The sequence below is a fragment of the Cloeon dipterum genome, chromosome X (genome assembly GCF_949628265.1).
Source record: "Cloeon dipterum chromosome X, ieCloDipt1.1, whole genome shotgun sequence".
Classification (NCBI taxonomy): domain Eukaryota; kingdom Metazoa; phylum Arthropoda; class Insecta; order Ephemeroptera; family Baetidae; genus Cloeon; species Cloeon dipterum.
Genome location: NC_088790.1, coordinates 13349518 through 13369370, shown reverse-complemented (window position 1 = coordinate 13369370; position 19853 = coordinate 13349518). Strand labels below are relative to the sequence as shown.

Genomic DNA, 19853 nt, shown 5'->3' with positions numbered 1-19853 from the left:
AAAAATGTATAATTTTATAGAATGTTTTTCCTATTTAACATCTAAAGAAATTACTTATTGCTGAATAAACGAGTAATGTGTGGTTCATAATGTCAATTTATCAATTACAGCTTGACATAAAATTAAATTGTAAAAAAACATGGCGAAAGCTGTATTTATGTCGCTATAGCTCCTGTTAAACTAGTCATAAAACCTCTGACATACATGAATTCCCATCTTTAATAGTGCTCTCTCCACATCTCCATTTGACATCACAGTTTTGAATTTCTTTCTGTCCCGCATAGTTTGAGGTTGCATATTTTTATGAGGTGATTTGGTGCATTTTTCCACATCTCGAGACGTGACAGTGTAGTTGGAAGAAAATAGAGCTGTTGGTTTGGCGTCCGTTCGTGTGCTCCGTTGACCAGGAAAGCGAGGTATTCTGCGGCTGCTGTCTGGTGTGGAATATCTGTTTTGACAGTCGCTTGTTTTTAATAAAGCGGTCTTCTCGCTTTCGTCCTGCTCAAGAGGTCGTAAGATTTCAGTTCACCGTTTGTTTTATGTTCTGCGGTCATCGTTAATATTGTGGAAGTAATTTAAATTCGCCTCTTTTTATTAAAAGTAATTTAGAGCTGGTCCTAAAAGATAGGGATGCAATATTTCACTATAGTAGTGCACCTTGGGTTAGGTTATTGATTTCACCTTGCCAAAGAGAAAATTCCAGGTGATTTATTTAACACAGCCATTCAGGTAAATCTTTAGAAGGTCAACGCAACTCCTAAAGGCCATTGTATAGCACAATTTTTAAGATTCAAAGTGATTTTATTGCGGATATCAGCAGAGCAACTATGCTGTACACCTCTCCACCTTCAGAACACAACAAATAAAAATATACAAAACATTTTTTACTACAAAAACAAAATTCTGAAAGAACTTAACACTTACAAATTTTCTCTCGTTTCCAAGTGAATAGATATACATATGCTATTTAAGTGTTCAGAGCAAATAAAGCCGCATTCAATTCAGCCTGCCGTTCAATAATTTATCGGCGTAGGTGCCTGGCAGTTGCATAAAAGACAGAGCCACACACAATGCGACGGAAAGGCGAGCTTGTTTGTTTATCGAATGGCGCGGGAAAGTGAAAGCTAATAGCCGCGGCGAGTGCATCTGCGTGCGTTTGTTGTTCACTTGCCACAATGCATTGCGCCTTGCTGATGCTCGAAATAAAACATTTGTCTTCTGTCCGATATATTAATAGGCCGGCAACAGTGGCAGTGCGTACCTTGGGTGTTTTTTTAATTTATTTTAGGGCTCTCGTCGCTGTTTGCTGTTTGAGCCGCGAGCAGCTCAAGTTCAATGTGATTTACGAACACGGGGCAGCCTGTACTAACTTTCTATTCATTGCATTTCTCCTCTGACACCGACCCAGGTTAGATAATGGGCCTTTGTTGCAGTGTGGTCTTCGTTTCGCACTTGGGAAATGAGATGCTGCTGTTTATTGAATCAAGTAGTGGCCCGTTTAATTATTTCAGTTGTGATATTTAATTAAGGATCCTATGTTTTCCAAGAAGTGCTCATTGTCAGATGAAAATTTATGAAATGTTTCAAGAAAGAGCAAAAAATGACCTTTGGGAAAATCTTTGTATACGAATTCTAAATAAATTAATGAGTGAGGATGGACAATTTCTTAGCCAATAACGATTTGGACCAGATCTTTATGAAGCAAAAAAACAGAAATTTAAGTTTCTATCCAATTTCTTAGCATTGCCATTCCTGAGAAAAAAGATCAACAAATCATTATATAGTTGGACAGTTTGGTTTTGCTGCGCTCTTGGAAACAAACTTTCAACGTTGCAAAAACACCGATCACGTTTCGATTCCAAATGTGAGCATTTTAGACAACAAGTATTATAAATTTTTTTTTTAACTGCTTCAACACTGGAGAATAAAGATTAAGATAAGGGTTTAAGATCCCATCTCAGATTACAAAGCAGTTGGTAGTGTTTTCCAATAGTATTCGGGATTATCCCTTTTCCTGTCCATCTATTTCTCCCTAATCAAAAGCGGCATTTTTTACCAGGCTTAGGGCAGTTTCAATATATTATACTGTTGACAAGAACAATAGCTGACCAGGATTTGTTCGCGCGATCGGATCGACCATAGATTTCTAAACATGTTGACGATTGCTCTATTGCAATGGCATTCCTACTGCTATTGAAAAATACAGACTGCAGATTGGGATAGAAGTTGAAATCAAGCCCTGAATATTTAAATCAAAACACTTCACAGTGTTTAATCATATAATTAAAGTCACTCAAGAAATTGATTTTACATTGAAAGCTTCATCGTGCCAAAAAATTTACGTTCCTTAATGTATAAAATGTTGAATTTCATCACATGCAACGAGTTTATGAAAGAAATTTCACAACATATCATTACGAAATGAAAAATTTCTTCAATTTATACCCAATTCAATATAATTCTGTTTACTTCTCCATAAAAGGTCAAACATTTAAAACATAATATCACAAAAATCTCATTATTGGAGAAATTTAGGCATGATACATACTCTCTTTGAAAATAAAACAGTAATATTTATGATTTAAAGATATTTAGAACAGCTTAGGAGTTAAGAGGAATCAATCTCTTCTAATTGAATTTATGCCAGAGGGCGGTGAAAATAGACATGCACTTTGCGTCCGTGGGAAAAGTCTCTTCCAGTGAATGCACCACACCCAAAAGATGTAAATCAAAATGCATCTAGCTAAGGAACTGACACCAAGCACACGAGGGGCGCCACCGCATATTCGCCCAAATGAAATTAAAAAAGCGTCTCGATTAATGTAGACAACCTGAATCCACAGGCGGACCAGAAAACTTTCACTTTCTGTCCAAATCTCCCGCCAATTTATTTCCTGCTAGTGCGGTCGTCGCCCGACTGACTCTCTCATGAATTGCTAATCGCCGCCAAATTAATATCATAATCTAGACCATTGCAGACAAATCGGTTTCATGCTGTGCCACGGAGAAACGCTAAAAAACGCTCTCCATCAAAAGAAGGCGCCATTGGCCACTCACACGCTACGCACCGCGAGGAAAATTCAAGTTCCGCGTGTTTAGAGCCGTGCGTGCCGTATGAACCTACTTGCCTCAGTCTTCTCAGAAGTTCGAATGGTCCTTGTTTCGCAATCAAACAAACTTGTTTGTTTACTTTGAGGATTTTCGCTGATCGAGGTTTTCAATCATTTTGTTATCTTATCTTTAGAGGTGGAATTATAGTTTTAATTTAAATAACACTCGGTTGGATAATACAAAAAATAATTTCAAGGTGAAGGAAACTTTTGACTATGATCGAATGTTCCATTGATAAAACAAAATTATTTTCTTATTAGAAATATTACAAAAAAATCTTATTTTCTGGGAAAAAACATGTAGTTAAAGTAGCAACCTTCACAATTCATTTCCAAGCTTAATAAGTTATTCTGTGGGAGTTCGATAAATTATCTCATCCCCAGGATTTGCAGTCCATTTTAATATGAATATTACTGGCTCTGGTAGCATTATTTTCTTTTAAAATTATGTAATGAATGCAAGAATAAACAATTAAAAACAAATTGATATAATAACCAAGAGATGGACAAAACCGCTATAAAACAGCTCTTATCGTGTTGAACTGTTTTTTTGCTTTACTGTGACGTGGATACAACAGTTAAAATTTCCATAACATCCAACATGATAATTGAACTTTAGGGTCACGTCTGCTTTCATTCATTCCTTAAAAATTGAGGAGGTTAAGCGACTTCCTGTTGTGTCACAAACATTTAGCACGTATACACTTTGAAAATATCCTCATAGAAATGTTTTTAAATAATAATAGCTCTTTCCGACAAAAATAAAACGGCACGAGGTAAATAGCGACACTAAACTTGCGTCATTTGAATAGATTAGGCGAAACTAGTTTTTCTAACGCTAATCAGGTACAGTCCGAATATTCGAGATATCTTTGACTGCATTCGCGAAACTTATTTTTCGTCCAGCTCTCACACAAGAGGAAGGAGGTGAATGCAAAATTCGCACATTGAGGGCCACGTGAGGTCGAACCATGACACATTATCTGCTGATAGATGGACCTGCTTCAGCAAAATCAAAAATACACTCTGGGCGGGGCCGCACGAGCCCGTTTTTTTCTACCCACGAGTTTGAACTGTTCGTAAGTCGGGTTGAGCTTTTTTTAGACCAGGACAAAATTTGTCCAGGGAAAGGAAAGAGGTAGGTTTGCTGCGGTTCTGCGCGAGCCGGCCGGCAAGGCGAAGGTGTGTCATGCACGTGGAGAGCGCTGGAATTTGGCTCGCGAGAGAGTCAAGTGCATCGACTACATACGCGCTAGGTCATGACTGAGCTGAAACGCGAGCTGGACCGCCCGCGAAATTATTCAGCAGCCGGATTTTATTGTGTGAGTGCCGCGTGCAATGAATGCTCTTGCGGCGAAAGGCAACCCGACCGGATTGAAAAAAATCTAGTTCGCCTTTCGTGAAGCAAAATTTGCGTTTCCAAACTGTTGTTTTATAGTCTGCTCGCGCTGCTTTTATGGATTTCGAGATTACGAATCGAGTGAATGAGTACGAGGGCATTTTTTTGGTTCATTTTTTATACTGCGGGCTCTGCAGCAAATATTTTATTGCCGTCAGAAAAGCTGAAAATGTGAATTGAACAAAAATCATGTTCACTAAAGCTTCCAAATGCGATGGACTGCTTGATTTTATTCAGAAATTTTAAATTTGTTTTACGCCGTTTTCCCTCAAAATCAGTAACACCAGTAAAAACAACTTTCGAAATTAGTCAGTGTCAGTTCTTTATTTTATTTTATCATGAAATTTTGTTTATCGGCAATAGCCGTACAAAAGAGTTTTTCCTGGTATGTGTCAATCCTTTGGTTGGTCACTGCATGCAGCACTATCGCAGCGGCGGACTTCCTTTCGCTGGAGACGCCCCTGGGTCTGTTTATTTACGTATTCAAATTTATATTATGAGAGAGATTTTTCGCACTGCCTTTCCTCCAGCGTGTGTGGGAACATTTCTACTCGCACATTATAGATAAGTAGTAATCTCATTTCCGCAATAAAATTCTGATATAAGACTTAAGGCCCGTTTTAAAAATACGAATTAACCATCACAGAGTGATCTTTAAATTAAAACGTCAAGTCACACGGACCATTTGAAAATCGTTCCGTTGAAATTCATAAATCTTTGGGGGGGTCACAAAAAACGAAGGCAATTATTTTGTTTTAAGCCTGCTCGTTATCAGCTGGGGTTCGAGGTTCGCGATGTCGAACTACACGCGCAAAAAGTCGACGCGCCGACGCCGATACGCACTCTTTTTTTCGCTCTCTCGCTCGCTCGTTAGCTGCACTAGCTGCTGCTATCAAAGTGGACGTCACCACGAATAGGCCGGGCCAACCTTGACACGTGCGTGTGCTGTGCGTCGAGAAAAATTCGACTGCGACACAAATAACACGCACACACATTCAACATGTGTGTATAATATTCCGTCGCGAATCAGTGGTGATAAGTGCACACACACACGGACACAAAGTTGCACACGAAAAGCACTCGTACACGTGGAGTGGAGCCTACAGTTAGTTGCGAATCAGGCGCGAACTGGCTGCCACGCGATGTGCGCGCGAATTTTGCCACCTCTGGACCCGCCGCCGTGGCCGATTAGAAACTATGATATGCGATTTTACATACTCGCACGTGTACAAGTCCTAAAATGCGTCTAGACAGTGATCATATCTTGGAACGGGATACAAACCACAATATTATATAATTAGATTATATTATAGTTTAATTAGATTACAAGTTAGATTAAAGATTGGGCACAAGTTATTGTTTAAATTGGAAGCTGAAGAAATGAGCTTTAAAGATTAAAAACGTTTCTTTCTGGAAGATGAATTTAAATAATTGGTTTGGTCTGGAACCAATTTAAAGATACTAAAAATTAATTTAATCAAAAGAAATTGTTGGGATGCTATTATTTAACAAATAGCATTTTGGTTGTAGTTATGGCACTTTGCTGCGATGTCAATCAAGAAAATCGTGGAATATGTCAAAATGGGCAATAAATCGAACAAAACTCTGTTTAAATTAAACCAAACTTTAATTTTAAAGTCAGTATGAAATAATAGCTATTTTTCAAAGCTCCGTAAATTTCTAAAATTGATGAATCGAAAAATTTCGACCACTGAAATTCATTCACGCCATGATGACAGACACAAATCCAATGAGATCTCTACTTAGGAAATTTTTACAGCCATTATCTTTTCGCTACTTTTCTAAGTGGCCGATAGTAGACTCAAGGTTCCAATTATATCATCTTTCAAATCTCATTCAGCTTCTAGAAATTAGAATGTAACATTCAAGCTTGTTATTCATTCATAACAGGTAAAATTAGCAAGAAAAACTACACCATTAAAAGGCAAGAAGCAAATAGCAGGTTATGCATGAACGCGCCTTATGAAAATTGTGTTGAACTAAAAAAGAACTGGTCGCAATAGAAGCAATTATCTTTAAAAAAAAATACCCCCGACTAATTTATTTAAAGCTCGAAATAATACCATTGGATATGAATTCTGTCGTGACAAAAAGCGACAGTGTCCAAGTGACCTTCCTTGGCCCCTGCTTAGTTGGCGACGGATTTCCCTTTCGTATTGGGGAAGCCCTTCTTCTCGGATTCGTACTAGCGACCCTGGTGACCCTGTGCGCTTATCTCGCGCACTCTTATTCGGAGATAACGGAAACGAAATTAGGTCAGATTGAGCGAAAATTATCGCTCGGTGCGAAACAGCTGGACCGCATCGAGAAAAGACGAATGCTTGCGCGCTTTTTACCGCCATCGAAATTTTCGGCCACACGGAGCGAGGCAGACAAAAACCTCTAATAGCTGTAGACAAGCTGGCGAACAATTTCTATTGTTTGAGGGTTGACTATTTTAAATTGCTGGTTGGGTAATTATTATCTTTCAATAGAAATTGTAAATTTCATTGATGATTTCTCGTCTGGGAAATGTTGCAAAAAACTAAAACAGATTATAATCAAAGGTGGAAAGCTATTTTTTAACTTTCTTTCCACTAAATAATTGTCTTGTGAGTTCTTTTGATTTGCAAGGTGGTCCACAGTCTTGGTAGTACATTAGTAGAAATTGGAGCCAAATATTTAGTAATCACGGAACGTTTTTAATGCTTTTCAGAACACATTTTCTTGCAAAATGTTTTTATTAGGCAAATTGGCAACTCCCAAATTAGCGATGGTACAATTTAATGCGAATCAATTAAAGAAAACTTTGATAAAATCGAATTATTTCATTCCTTAAGCTCAAATTCGCGACCCTATGCGTCAAATTGCTTCCTCTGGTGATGCGACTCGAGATTCGGTGGTGTCCCAAGTGGCCAAAAGTCGCAATTTCACGCCCGTCTCTTTTTTGCTCGCCGGTCGGCTGCTGCAACAACTAACTTTTTTTTCCTCTGGTGCCGGCACATTCATGATTAGCCGCAGAATGAGTTTGCCTTTCTTTCCTCGTTGTTTGTTGGCCTGCTGCCGAAAGTGGCGCTTCGCGTTGCTGCCGGCGCGTGTGCCTCTCTCTCTCTTGCTTGCTAGGCTCTCTTTTGGCTCTCCGCGTGGTAGGAGAGGCCTCGATTAGTTTTAATGCGCTCCACGTGTCAAATTAGAAAAAGCAGCTGATCGCGCTGCGACGAATACTACACTTGGACTGAGTGAGTGCTAATCGTGGGAAAGGCTGTTTTTCGCGCCGGCAAAAACTACGCGCTGCCGTGGAATGCGCGGCTTGTGCTTTTTCCCGCTCTTTCTCTCTCTTCAATTCGACTCAATTAGCCATTAATCGCGCCGATTTGGCGCCGGAAGTGTGACATATGCTTCAGATGTTTGATATGGCTTTTATTTTAAATTCCCAGCTTAGCTTCAATGTCATTAAACAAAAAAGGCGGAACTAATATTTATACGGTGGAAATGCCAAGAGTAGGTTTTTTTAAAATAAATTATTTTTCGTTCCCATCCTGGTCTGGGTTAAAATTTCTTGAGTTATTTTTTTTTTTTGGTTTTTTAAACCTATTTTGTTTATCAGTTTCTACAGTTAATTAATTAATACGAGCTGCCAAATTCATATGGATGACTAATATTTTCTGAGCTCCCAATTTTGGTTTGAACATTAAATAAGCATGAATGAAGCAATTTAGGATCTTTGAACCATACTTTCGACCATCTAGATATGCCAGAGCTTTTTCCGAACTAACGACTGCCCAAAGTAACAAAATATCAACCAAAATGGTATAATTAACTTAAATAAATAGCCCCAAAATTACCTTATAAAATTAAACTTAAAATTATTTAGAATTTAATTTTTTTGCGGCGAAAATTTATCCCGAGTTCAGCTCAAACGCTATTTTTACTAAGCTGTGTATATGAAATGAGATTATCACCTTTTTAGATCAGTCATTTCCCTGCACTAACATTACTTGTTTCCAATTTACTCAGCTCACATTTTTTGGCAGTTTGGCCTAATTCTGGAATTCGCATTGAGCAGAGACAGTGTTGACTTAATTTACAGATTTTTTTCAATGATTTTCAAGCTAGTGATTAAAATAGTATTTTTATTAAAATCTCAATTTACATAAAAATTAATTAAATGCAAGCAGAGGAACATAGCTAACTCATTCAGAAGGAATCTGCCCTTTGACGCAACAAAGGAATTTTCGGAGGCGCTGAAAGGCGCGAAATCATCTTTAATGAAAGAAGCGTCTGCATTCTGCAGCAGCAGCAACAGACGTTGAATTGAATTAATAAAGAAAGAAAGAGAAAGAGAGTTGGAAATCTGCGTTGGTTCATTCATTCATATGAGAACATCTGCATGCGCGCGGCACTTCCTCCCAACGACCACGACGCGTCCCTAATTCGGTTCGTTATTCGCACTCGTCGCACGCAATCAGTGCCAACAATCGCTGGCACAACAACACTGTGAGTGCACGACCTGAAGCAGAACCTGTAGGTGAGTGATGGGATGGATGGACGCGACGTTGAAAAGCGAGAGCAGCGAAACCCACAAAGCGCGAGGAGAGCTAGCTGCTTTTTTATGAATGATTCTCTGCCGCCTCGTTCATTCTTACCGCCTCCGGATGTTGTGAAAAAAGAGCGAATTCGCTACCCGAGATGTTGTATTAAATAAGGAGAAGAAGAATTACGACTCAACACACACGTGGCGCGATCTAAGATGCGAGAAGAGGGGTGTGACAAATTTTTTTATTATTTCTGTTGTGCTATAAATGTCTTGTAGTACAAATAATTTTTTATTGTCTGTCTGTTCTTTTGCCATTCTTCTTGAAATTAGTTTTATAGGATGATTTTATAGAAAAAACTGCAATATGATATGTCCATTTTCATTCTCAAGACAAATTAGGAGAGAACAGAATCAGAAAATAATATAGATGCATTCGAGTAACATTTATATAAAATATAAACTAAACATAAGGACAACTATTCCATTATGTTTTGAACATGATTACTGGGAAGAGGTTTGCGATTTGTTTATATATGCAGCGCAGAAGACTTGGCTAAATTAGTACAAATTTGCCAATAAAATTATTGTCCTCCGTTAGCCTCATCATTGTGGAAACCTTTCCCTTTTACCCTACTTTCCAAACACTTTTATTTTCTTTTAAGTATTTTCCTCTGAAGACCTTGGCTTTGATATATTTAATTCAATTCTCTTTTGAAAATTGTAGGTTGATTTTCTTGTAATTTATAAATTCAACCGAGAATTAAGACGGCTTTGTTCCAACTAACTTTTTTATCGAGATGAATCTCCTTTTTATTTCTTCGTTGGACGCAGTATTTGTTACCGTGAAACTGCTACACTGCAAAAAGGGCTTCTAAATTTATTATGGGATGGACTCACCCTTGAGACGAACCATTACTGAGATCTCTCATAAAAAATCTTGTACATCCACGGCAGCGACATTCTGAAATTTTGCAATTAGTTTTCTGCGCCACTTAATTTATTCTTTTACGTTAAAATTTATGTTGCAGACAACCAATATTTGTAATGATGCATGGGACCAGTTTAAACTGATAGTCATCGAATCTTTAAAATTACCTAAACACCTCAGAACACCAAAAATGTCAAACTTTTGTAACAGTCTAATATTAATTTTAACTGAATTTCACCCCATTGCCCCTCATCAAACTGCAGATGTTGGTGGCTATATATTTTTCACATCTCTCTCTTTCTCTCCTTTCCTCTATCATCGTCTCTCTATGCTGCTGCATTTGTCAAACGGGGATCGTCTGTTGGCTTCTGAATGAATCGGCTCGGGTGTCTCGCATTGTGATGGGAGCTTCACCACTCTCACTTTTACGGTCATATCAAATGGTGCCGTAAATCTCGATCAATCGTGCCTCTTCTTTATCGAGAAATGAGCCTCTTCAGGGAAAACAGGACATTCGTTTGATCGTTCCTCGCTGCCTGCTGATCAAACAAACGCGATAGTGATTTTGTTTGAGGGGTCACTGAAATTTATAACAATGTTGGTTGACACAATCTCTCTATGTGGCATCGGAATCGGAATAATTTTTGCTCTGATAACTCTAGTAATAAAGGCAAAAATGTTTTATTTTTCACTTTTAAAATGAAAATTCATTTCCTGGCAAAATTTTAACGGACGTACAGGAAGGTAATTAGGGAAGCGAATGTCAGTGAAATAAATACGTGTTGCGGCACAATTTTCAAAGGTTCACTGCACCGGAGGAGGAAAGACACGTACCAGGTTGCTGCGAATCAAGTTCTCGTATACCTGTGATATAAATCGCGTAAATGTCGCTGCACGCGTTCACACAGTTTTCCTCGAATCGAGCACTTAATTTCACTCTTGTCGCCTGTCAAGTGCTCACAAAGGATCGTTTGAATAAATAAAATCATACCGGTGACACAGCTGGAAGTTTGTTCTTTGCGCCTTTGCAACAAGGAAAATCTCACGTTAATTACCAAATGCTAAGAATTCCTGCACTTTGCATATTTACACTTGCAATTAAGTTGTTTGCTTAGTTGATGATGCTTTGGGAGAGCCAAATTTTGCATCTCTAACGAATACGGACGGATGGAAACAATGAGGTAATGCACAATTTAGATTCAAATTTTGTTTATTACGGATCAGCAGGGCAATTTAAGCACCTCTTTGAAGGTTACATTACCTACCAACTAGTTATAATCTCTGCAAGGTTTCGACATTAAATAATAATATTTAATTTTTTTGAAAGAACAAACAATTATTGAATTGGAAATTTTGAAGTTCTTAAAATTAAAAGGTTTGCAATTTCTCTTTTGCATTGAACTGTTGCCAATTCAAAATATTAATTTGATTTTCTCCTTTTAGCTCAAAAATTACCTAATTATTAAGCAATTGGCAAATGATGAAAATTAACCACGATGGGTAATGTTGCATGAAACTGAAGAAACGAAATGCTCTGCTTGCAAAAATAAAATAAGCGATATTTCCGACCCTTCTGGGGAATCATTGAAATTCTGATTATAAATTGAATTTTCTCCTAACATCTTAAATTTCAAGTATATGAAAAAAAATATTATCACAGTCCTCTTGTGCACACTGTCTCATGTATTTTGAGCGCCTGAAAAAATCCTCCTTAAAATCTATTTTTCATGAGTTATTGACACCCTCAATATGTCCCGTGTCATCTTAACAGTTATGCAACTGAATTCAAGAGTGTTAGGTTTCTGTTTGTAGCACTAGAATTTTCAATAATAACAACAACGTTATTCTCTTTTCATAAAAAATGATAATGATCTTGACAGCGTTATTTCAACCACTTGGGATTTTAAATTATCTTACTAGGCCAGAACTCATGCCTTCGTTGATCAGAATTGCTTTTTATTAATTTTATAATCATCTAGCCAGCACGAATCCTTTGTTGTTGTGTTGAGCGAGTGTTTCGTAACCGCGTCTGCATCTCCCTTCTTGAAAAGTAGAATGCAGAGTTTGTATTTCGTAGTCCAGCTGGGCATGCAGCAAAACAGCAGAGTCACACGTTGTTGAAAAAACAACAAGCTCTTTTGCAGCGCGTGCGAAGGTCAGGAGTGTAGCTGAATCGCGCGCCGAATGCAACGATTGAAGGACTCGCCCGCATTTAGGGAAGTGGACTTGCGTTTGTCCGGTGTGGTCTGCCACCACCGCTTGGACGACGCTTTGACGCAATGCCCGCCCGCTGCTCGATAAGGACGAAAGGTTATTGCTTTGCTTTCGTCGTCAACTAGGAAATACGGGTCAAGTTTGTTTACAACCGTTCGTTCCGATGCACTTCTCCTTGAAATTGGTCTCATGCGATTTTATCGCAGACCTTTATCAATTGAAACTGGCACATTAATGTTTTTTGGTCTTTGATGTTGAAATGAAAAGCGAAATTAAAAAAGGAAGAAATAAAAATTCTTTACCCGTGACCAAGTTTGTATTTAGTTATTCAAATTTTCTTCTCGTTTATTTTTTGGCACAATGCCTTTAATGTTTCCATAAATCGTCTACTAACGTATGTGGTGTCACCGTTGATTGGCTAATATTATTTATATCCTTCCGTTGTTTCATATACTTTTTTTTTGCTCTTTTTATCCCTGTCCGAGGACCGGAGGACCGGGAAGGGCGCGCACTGCACTAGCACGAATGCTGAAACCCGGGTCCCAATAACACCGCGAACGGATAACATGGGCGCACCAGGCCGCACAGGGACCCAGCCCACTCAAGGGCCACTTGCCTCCGCACCGAGGACTGCATTGAAACGCTAGACATTTGTCCCGTGAAGCCAAATCACGCATGCTGGAAAGGTGCAAACCAGCAAGTAGCGAGTCGGCGCCGGTGCGCCTCCCAGCCCGTTGAGCAATTTGAGCATTTCGACTATTTCGAGTCACTAAACTAACCACTTTTTGCCATTTCTGACATTGGGTAGCCAGTATTAGATCTCCGAACTGCTCAAATACCTCTCATTGCTTTGACACTCCTGAGAGTGCCTTAACAATGCGAGCCAACGGGCTGGTTATAATTGAAAATGATTGAAAATAAAAAAAATCATCCTTTCCCTTTTACAACTACCCTTTAAAATTATAGACCTTGTTGATCGGTTCATCTCTTTCGAAATGAGCATTGATTTTAAGACTTTAGGTACATTTTCTTTGTTGCTGTCAAGTTCCTGCGCTAAATCTAATTGCTCAGTTTCATCGTAATTTCTGAAAAATATTATGAAAGAAGGCTTGCATCCTTCAGCCAGATTTGCGACTGATCTGTGTTCATTGGTCGAAAGATCAAGGAGAAAAGGGCAGATAACTTTTGAACTGCTCTCTAGCTGCGGTTTTTGCTGGCGCAATTATCATTTTAAAGAATTAGAATTCGAGCTTGATATTGCAAAAGGAAGGCGTCAATTTGTGACCTTTTGACTCGTGCAATGCTCTTCGTGCGCAAATTTTATCAATTTCGGCTCTTTGACTTGCGGCCTCTTGATTACTTTGCCAATTGCCAAGTGCGCTTATCGAAAAGAGATAAGTGTCGAGGTGGCTGACAGATAGTGGCGCATAAAGTGTTAGGGTTTATTCATTCTTAAAGGGGAATCTCAATTTAAGAAAGACGCGGAAGAAGAGAGCTTTCAATTTCAAATAAACGATAGGAGGAACTAAAAAAACACCCATATAGTGGCGATAATTTATAGAAGCTTACTAAGCATGTCTATTTTCTAAACAAATTGTTTTGTTTTTCCAGAGAATAATTATTCTTTTTAGAAGTGACATGTTTTGCAACCCAAAATAAAGAAGGGTCGTAAATTGGAGTAAAATTATCTGCTGCCCTCTTGTTTTTATATCATTGGTGCTTTATTGCCAGTGCAGAGTCTATTTCGATGCGAGATAAAGCAACGTGCAGTGTGTGTTCTTGGCCAATAAACGCTAGCCGGCGTGCCCGAGAAAGATGATCTCTTTTTGATTGCAGCCGCCGGCTCTCAACTTCCTGCGATAAATCGCGCCCAATTGGCTGCGTTGACAATTTAAAGGCTCGTTCTGCTCATTGTCGGGAGATGATATGAGGCCGACTAATAATAGCAAACATAATCGGATCGACCGCGGCCGCTGCAGACACACGTAACTGAATGCAACGGAACGTTGTATCGATGAAGTAGTGAAATGTAAATAATCAACCCGCACTGCGTGTTTCCCATATCCTGGCGTTGCCGATGAATGCTTTATCTTTCGAGGGTAAAAACGATGCGACGTGTGATAGTTCGGCCAGTTCCGTTGAGTGAAGCACAATAAAGACTAATTTTCAGACTGAATTCATACGTTGAACATGCAAATGTCTGGAAAATTACTTTTGATGGTTCTATGTGCTTCTGACAAGGATTTTAAGGATTTGCGGCACAGTAATTAACGGAGGGGAGGGGAGGACAGGTTCGTGAGAAATATATTTGGAGGGATTGGTTTATTATAAGCAACGTCCCTTGTTCTTTTTGGAACTGGAAAGTTCTTAAACTTCTTGGAACTGGAAAGTTGGAGCATTTTTCTCGAATGAATATGTTTGCCTTGAAAGGAAATCGTGACTAAAATTATAATTTTAAGATAAAAAAATTCCTGTGTTTGTTGTCTATTCCTCTCCTCAATTTTTATCGAAATAGATACCGAATAAGCAAAATTTTCAGTCCTAGCTCCTAAATAGGGCGAAGACCAATTAAAATTCAGTCATTTTAAAGTCTGGAAAACGAGGTTTGCTTAAATTAACATTTTTAATTTGTGTTACAGGGTGTGCTTGACGAGGATCTGGATAAGCGGGTGGATGAAATGATTGAGAAGGGACTGCTGCAAGAACTCCTTGATTTTCACTCCAAGTACAACGCTGAGAGACTGTCAAGTGAAGCGTAAGAGCCACTTTTTATTTCCATTAATCCGAGCATATTGACCACCCATTTTTACACTTAAAATCTAGAGAATCGCATGGAACGCGCAAAAGTGCACTGCTTCTCATATTCGCGAGTGGAGAAAGAATAGGAAGTGCATTCGCTCAAGTTCATGCACACTTGCAGGCGTATTGCCACAAAGAAAGTGCAGGAAAGCCGCACTTAAATCCTCGAGCCGCCCACTTGACTGGCTTCCGGACCGAAAAATTCAGCTCGCTCTGCTAATTTAATATTTTAACAACAGTTCTTCGCGGCAATTCGAGCTGCGCTCTATCGAGTTAGGCAAAGCCGTCGTGCAGACAACGCTGCGCGGATAATTTGATTAGCTCAAGATTGAGAGACCGCACGCCAAACTACTTCATCCATCAATCACCCTCACGACTCTCGCGATTTTCATTTTCGCCTGAGACGAAGTTCGGCGACTGTAACTTCAAGAACTCCATTTATCTTAATATTTATGCATCACATATAGCTCTAATAAATTTCATTTTATTGATATTCCAAGATTTACGGCCAGTATTGGAATAATTAAAATTAAAAAAATATATACTGTGCATAGAGAGCGATCAATCTTGTTTTTTCCTCTTTACTAATATTTTAAAACCCTTCCAACTCGACTGTTCCACGGTCTTCAAGGATAAAAGTGTAATAATAGTACTATAGAGACAAGCCGACAACAAGGATGAATGAATGAATTTTTAATAGTTTTTACCCTATTAAATATTGTAATTTGAGCATCGTTTTAACACAAAAATTTGAGCCTATATATAGGCATGCTTTTCTTTGGTGAGAAGTTGTGGGCGGCGATACACAGAATTCGTAGCAGTTGACATCCTTGTTTATCAGAATTAATCCTAAAAGTATTGTTATGTAGGCTACGGAAGCGGCGATAAGCAACTTTACGCCCGGTGCCCGCCTGTTTGCGCCTGAAAGTCAGCAAAATTACCCTGGAGAGATTTACACGGCATGAGCACGACATTTGTCGCGGTGTGTTTTATTAATGCGCGAGATAAGTGGCTGCTCGTGGCAATAAATATGGAAAAACCGGCCGGCGGGATTATTCATTGTTGCACTTCTTCGGTGCCCTTGGTGTTGGCTCGATTATTTAAAGCATCTCTCGCGTACATATGTACTGAACACACGTAATCGCGGTATGCGCCGCATGTGTGTGTGCTTTTTATTCAAGAAATGCATCGGCACGACCCACCAGACACGAGAAAATTATATTCCTCGCTGGCGGTGGCGGTGCCGGTGCCCATTCCACAAGAGGCAACACACGGTGCGTGGGAATTTCGCGAAAATAAATTGCGATTCAATATCGGCGGCGCAGGATTTTATGTGAATGGACCTCCTTCCTCTGCTTATATACAACAGAGGGTCGGATATCAATTTTAGGCTTCTCTGACTTTGAAAAAGGCCGTTTCAGTTTTAAATCTTATTGACAGGAACTCTGAAATTCACCTGCAGGTGCGTTCTCACGAAATTTGAGAGACTACTGAAGTGTAAAACTCAATACAAGCAATAACACACGAATTTCCCACACGACCCACACAGTCATGCTTTCAATTTCCAGCGCAGACAGCGTGAATTCCTCGAAAATCGAGCGCCCATGTTAAAACGGCATGCAAATGTTTCCGCAGTTCAATTAGGCGTGAAGTTAAGCGAGCCGCTTTTTATTGGTCGAGTTCCGCCAAAATATCCACGATACGAGCGCAATAAAATATATTTATTATCGTATTCTTAACTTAAATGTACAGATAAGCATACAGATAGCTGAGAAAAAAATCAAATTTGGTGACCCTCGATAAAACGGGATAATGTTTTTGACTGAAAGGTACTTGAATCCCTTAAATCTACGAAATGGCTGTATGAGGATATTGAAAGTTTTAGAAGAATTTTTATTTTATTGAGACTATACACTCACTCGCAAATTTCTTCTGTTCTTTGATTTTGCTCATGCCTGGACTCGAACAAAAGCAACGGTGGGAGCGAAAACCAGTTTTTCAGTGGATTCGGTCCTGAATTTTTTGCAGCACCGCGAATTTTTGCAGATTTTGCATGCATGGCTTGCACTTTGGAACCGTAATGAAAATGCCGTGTTCGGCTGGCGAAACCCGATATACGCAATTACGGGCAGGGAAGGAAAGCCTGGCTGGCTGGTTTTATATAATCCTCTGCCCAGACGATCTGTTTGAGTTTTGGTGTCCGGGCTCGCCAACCGTCGAGTGTTTGTTGTCATCGCTATCGTCATAATCGTTAAATTTTATTGCTATTGGAATTAATTTTATGGCGCTGAATTATTGAATTCGATTCAAGTCGTGATTGGCTGTGCAGCTTACTGCCGACTAATGATAAATTCCGTGCATTTTATTGCATCCGATGGTCAGCGTTAAATGACACTTTACGCCGCCGAGCCAAGTGACACCTTTCTTTACTTTTATTGCCATTCCCACTCGTTATGTGATACTTTTCAGCTTAAGTGCAACCTGATGAATATTTCCGTGCTGCTTGCTCTTTATATTTAAATGATAACAATAGGCAGTTTTATTAAATTTTATGTATATTATCTTTAATTTTGCGACTGTTTAAATAAATTATAAATCCCGGGCTGTGGGTTTCGGTGAAATTTAGCAAGAATATGCAGTCATCAAACTAAGTGTATATTGCAATTCTCAAGCACTATTATTATCTTTCTCCAGACAAAGTAGAACGTCTTTTATAAATATTTCCTGTGGCTCTGATGATCCATGCAATAAACAAACAATAGTCTTTGAGAAAACGTTTGACCACAAATGCCTGGCTCGGCTAGGCTCGCCTCCCGATCAACCGATCTCTCCTCCGTTACTATTTTCCTGCTAATAATAGACCGCATCTTAAGTTCGGCCTTGATGCATTTCGAGTGCAAGCTAGGGAGACGACAACGACGAGAGAGTTAAAAGTTTGTCCGTTCCGCTCGAAAAGCTAGGCGGCGGCGCGGCTGCGAACAGGAAAATCGCGAGTTCGGCGGCGGCCGCCGCCGCCAGACCAAGCGAAGAAAGTGGCGGCTGGCCTTGGAATTTTTCCCTTCCATTATCTCAGCTCCGCATCTTTGGATTCCTTTTCTACTGGCTGCCCACCGGACGGAGACAGTGACAAATTTGGCACCGTTTACTTGGTCACGGGAAATTTGTTTAACAAAAGACGACGGACTAATGACAGCCGAGCAGGGTTTCAAATTTGTTCCTTTTTCTCCGAAGTCCCAAAGACGTGATGGACGCTTCGCAGGATTCTAGAAAACTCTGGAACTCCTTAAAATAATACAAATTAACACACAGCATATAGCTCTACTCTGTGCGGTTTAATGGGCTAATAGGGGATGGCTGTAGAGAAAAATGATATCATGTACAAGATTTAACACTGGACCAAGATTTGTTTTTGCCGTTCAGACCTTGGATTAGCAAAAGATTTAGCCACAGAATCACAATCAAAAGATTCAGAATAAATATAGCAGTTCTAAACGGTTGTCTTCTTATTGCTAAACAAGATTTGAAATCGCGAACACTTGTGAAAAAAACTCTCTGCAACACAATAAAAATTCAAAAGCCAAAAAATCTATCCTTTATTTTGAACTATTTCAGATAGAGAAATTCTAATTATTCTTGCATCTCGAGACTATAAAAGGTAAAATACCGTGTTCTCAAGTTAGCAGAAAAGAAATTTAAATTTTATAAAGAGTCTAAATAGATTTTTAGGAATTTAATATCATAGCTGAAATGGATCCGTGTTGAGAACAGATTTTTTGCTCTATTCTGTCTGCCAGAACTAATTCGCGGACATACGTTAACATTAATCGTTAGCTACTGGATGGCAATTAATTTCCACCGCTTCCACCACTTTCGTCTTCACCGCCGTTGCGCAATTCTGCAGCACGCGAATTTTCGGGCTTGAGTGCGCACGAGTTAATTTTCAACTCGGCATTACAACATCGTTACGACGCGCCTGAACATGCTTTTTAATTTCCCCGCCTCAATTATGTGTATGCGGGAAGGAAAATGTAACAATACACGTTTCCCGCTGGTCCGCGAAACTAGGTGCTAATACGCGCTGTCTGCGTCCGATCTCTTACAATTATTCGCCAAATTCACGGCCGTAAAACATGAATGCTTTTGTGCAGGCCCAGCAAAAATTAACTTGAGCGGATGTTAATTTGAAATTGGCACCGCTTTATGAGCTGAACGTACAGTAGTAAAATAGAAAACAAGCCTAAACTAGCTCATTTTGTTTAGGGGAATCATTCATAATCCTGCGTTTCATTCATTTCATTTAATTTGTGCTAGCGGAAATTTTTAAAAATAAATTATGGAGGAAATAGTGACGCAGGCATTTTTGGAAACTGAATTCGTGGAAATTCACGCATCCGTAATATTTTGAGCCAACAACCTTGCCAAGCTTAACACATCAATTTTCACTCCATTCAGTCCGTCTATCTCAATTCCTAACAAGGCAGACGATGACCCTTCGTATTACGTGTTTGCGAGAGAGCGCAAATCACTTTGCAATAATGACGATAATCATCGTGCGGCTGCGCTTGCAGACGTTTAAATCGCCGCCGCCGTCTCCTCTCCAGCACGGCAGCATCTGGCTGTCAAAAGAATTCCTCTCAGGCGGAGGAGGAAAGAACCGGCGCAAATAATGCTAATGCACCGCCAGCAAGGATGGGCTGTGTTTGTGACGGAATTTCTTTCAGGAAAGAGGGCACAGACTCGTCTGAAGAAATGCCAAGGACAAAATTCAATTTTAATTAAAAAAATTTCATACTTAAAAGATATATTCTTTATTTATCCTCAATACTCTTCAAAAATTAATTAAGAACAGATGTGTTTTAATTTAGG

General features: G+C 39.3%; 1 protein-coding gene across 2 annotated transcripts in view; it reads left to right on the top strand.

Moving 5' to 3' along the window:
* LOC135945287 (tRNA dimethylallyltransferase) overlaps nt 1-19853 on the top strand; it is a 117178-nt gene that overhangs the window by 84644 nt on the left and 12681 nt on the right. For both annotated transcript variants that reach the window (XM_065492879.1, XM_065492878.1), the window contains one exon: nt 14828-14943. In XM_065492879.1, the coding sequence (XP_065348951.1) occupies nt 14828-14943 (116 nt within the window). The remainder of the gene's footprint in view (nt 1-14827; nt 14944-19853) is intronic.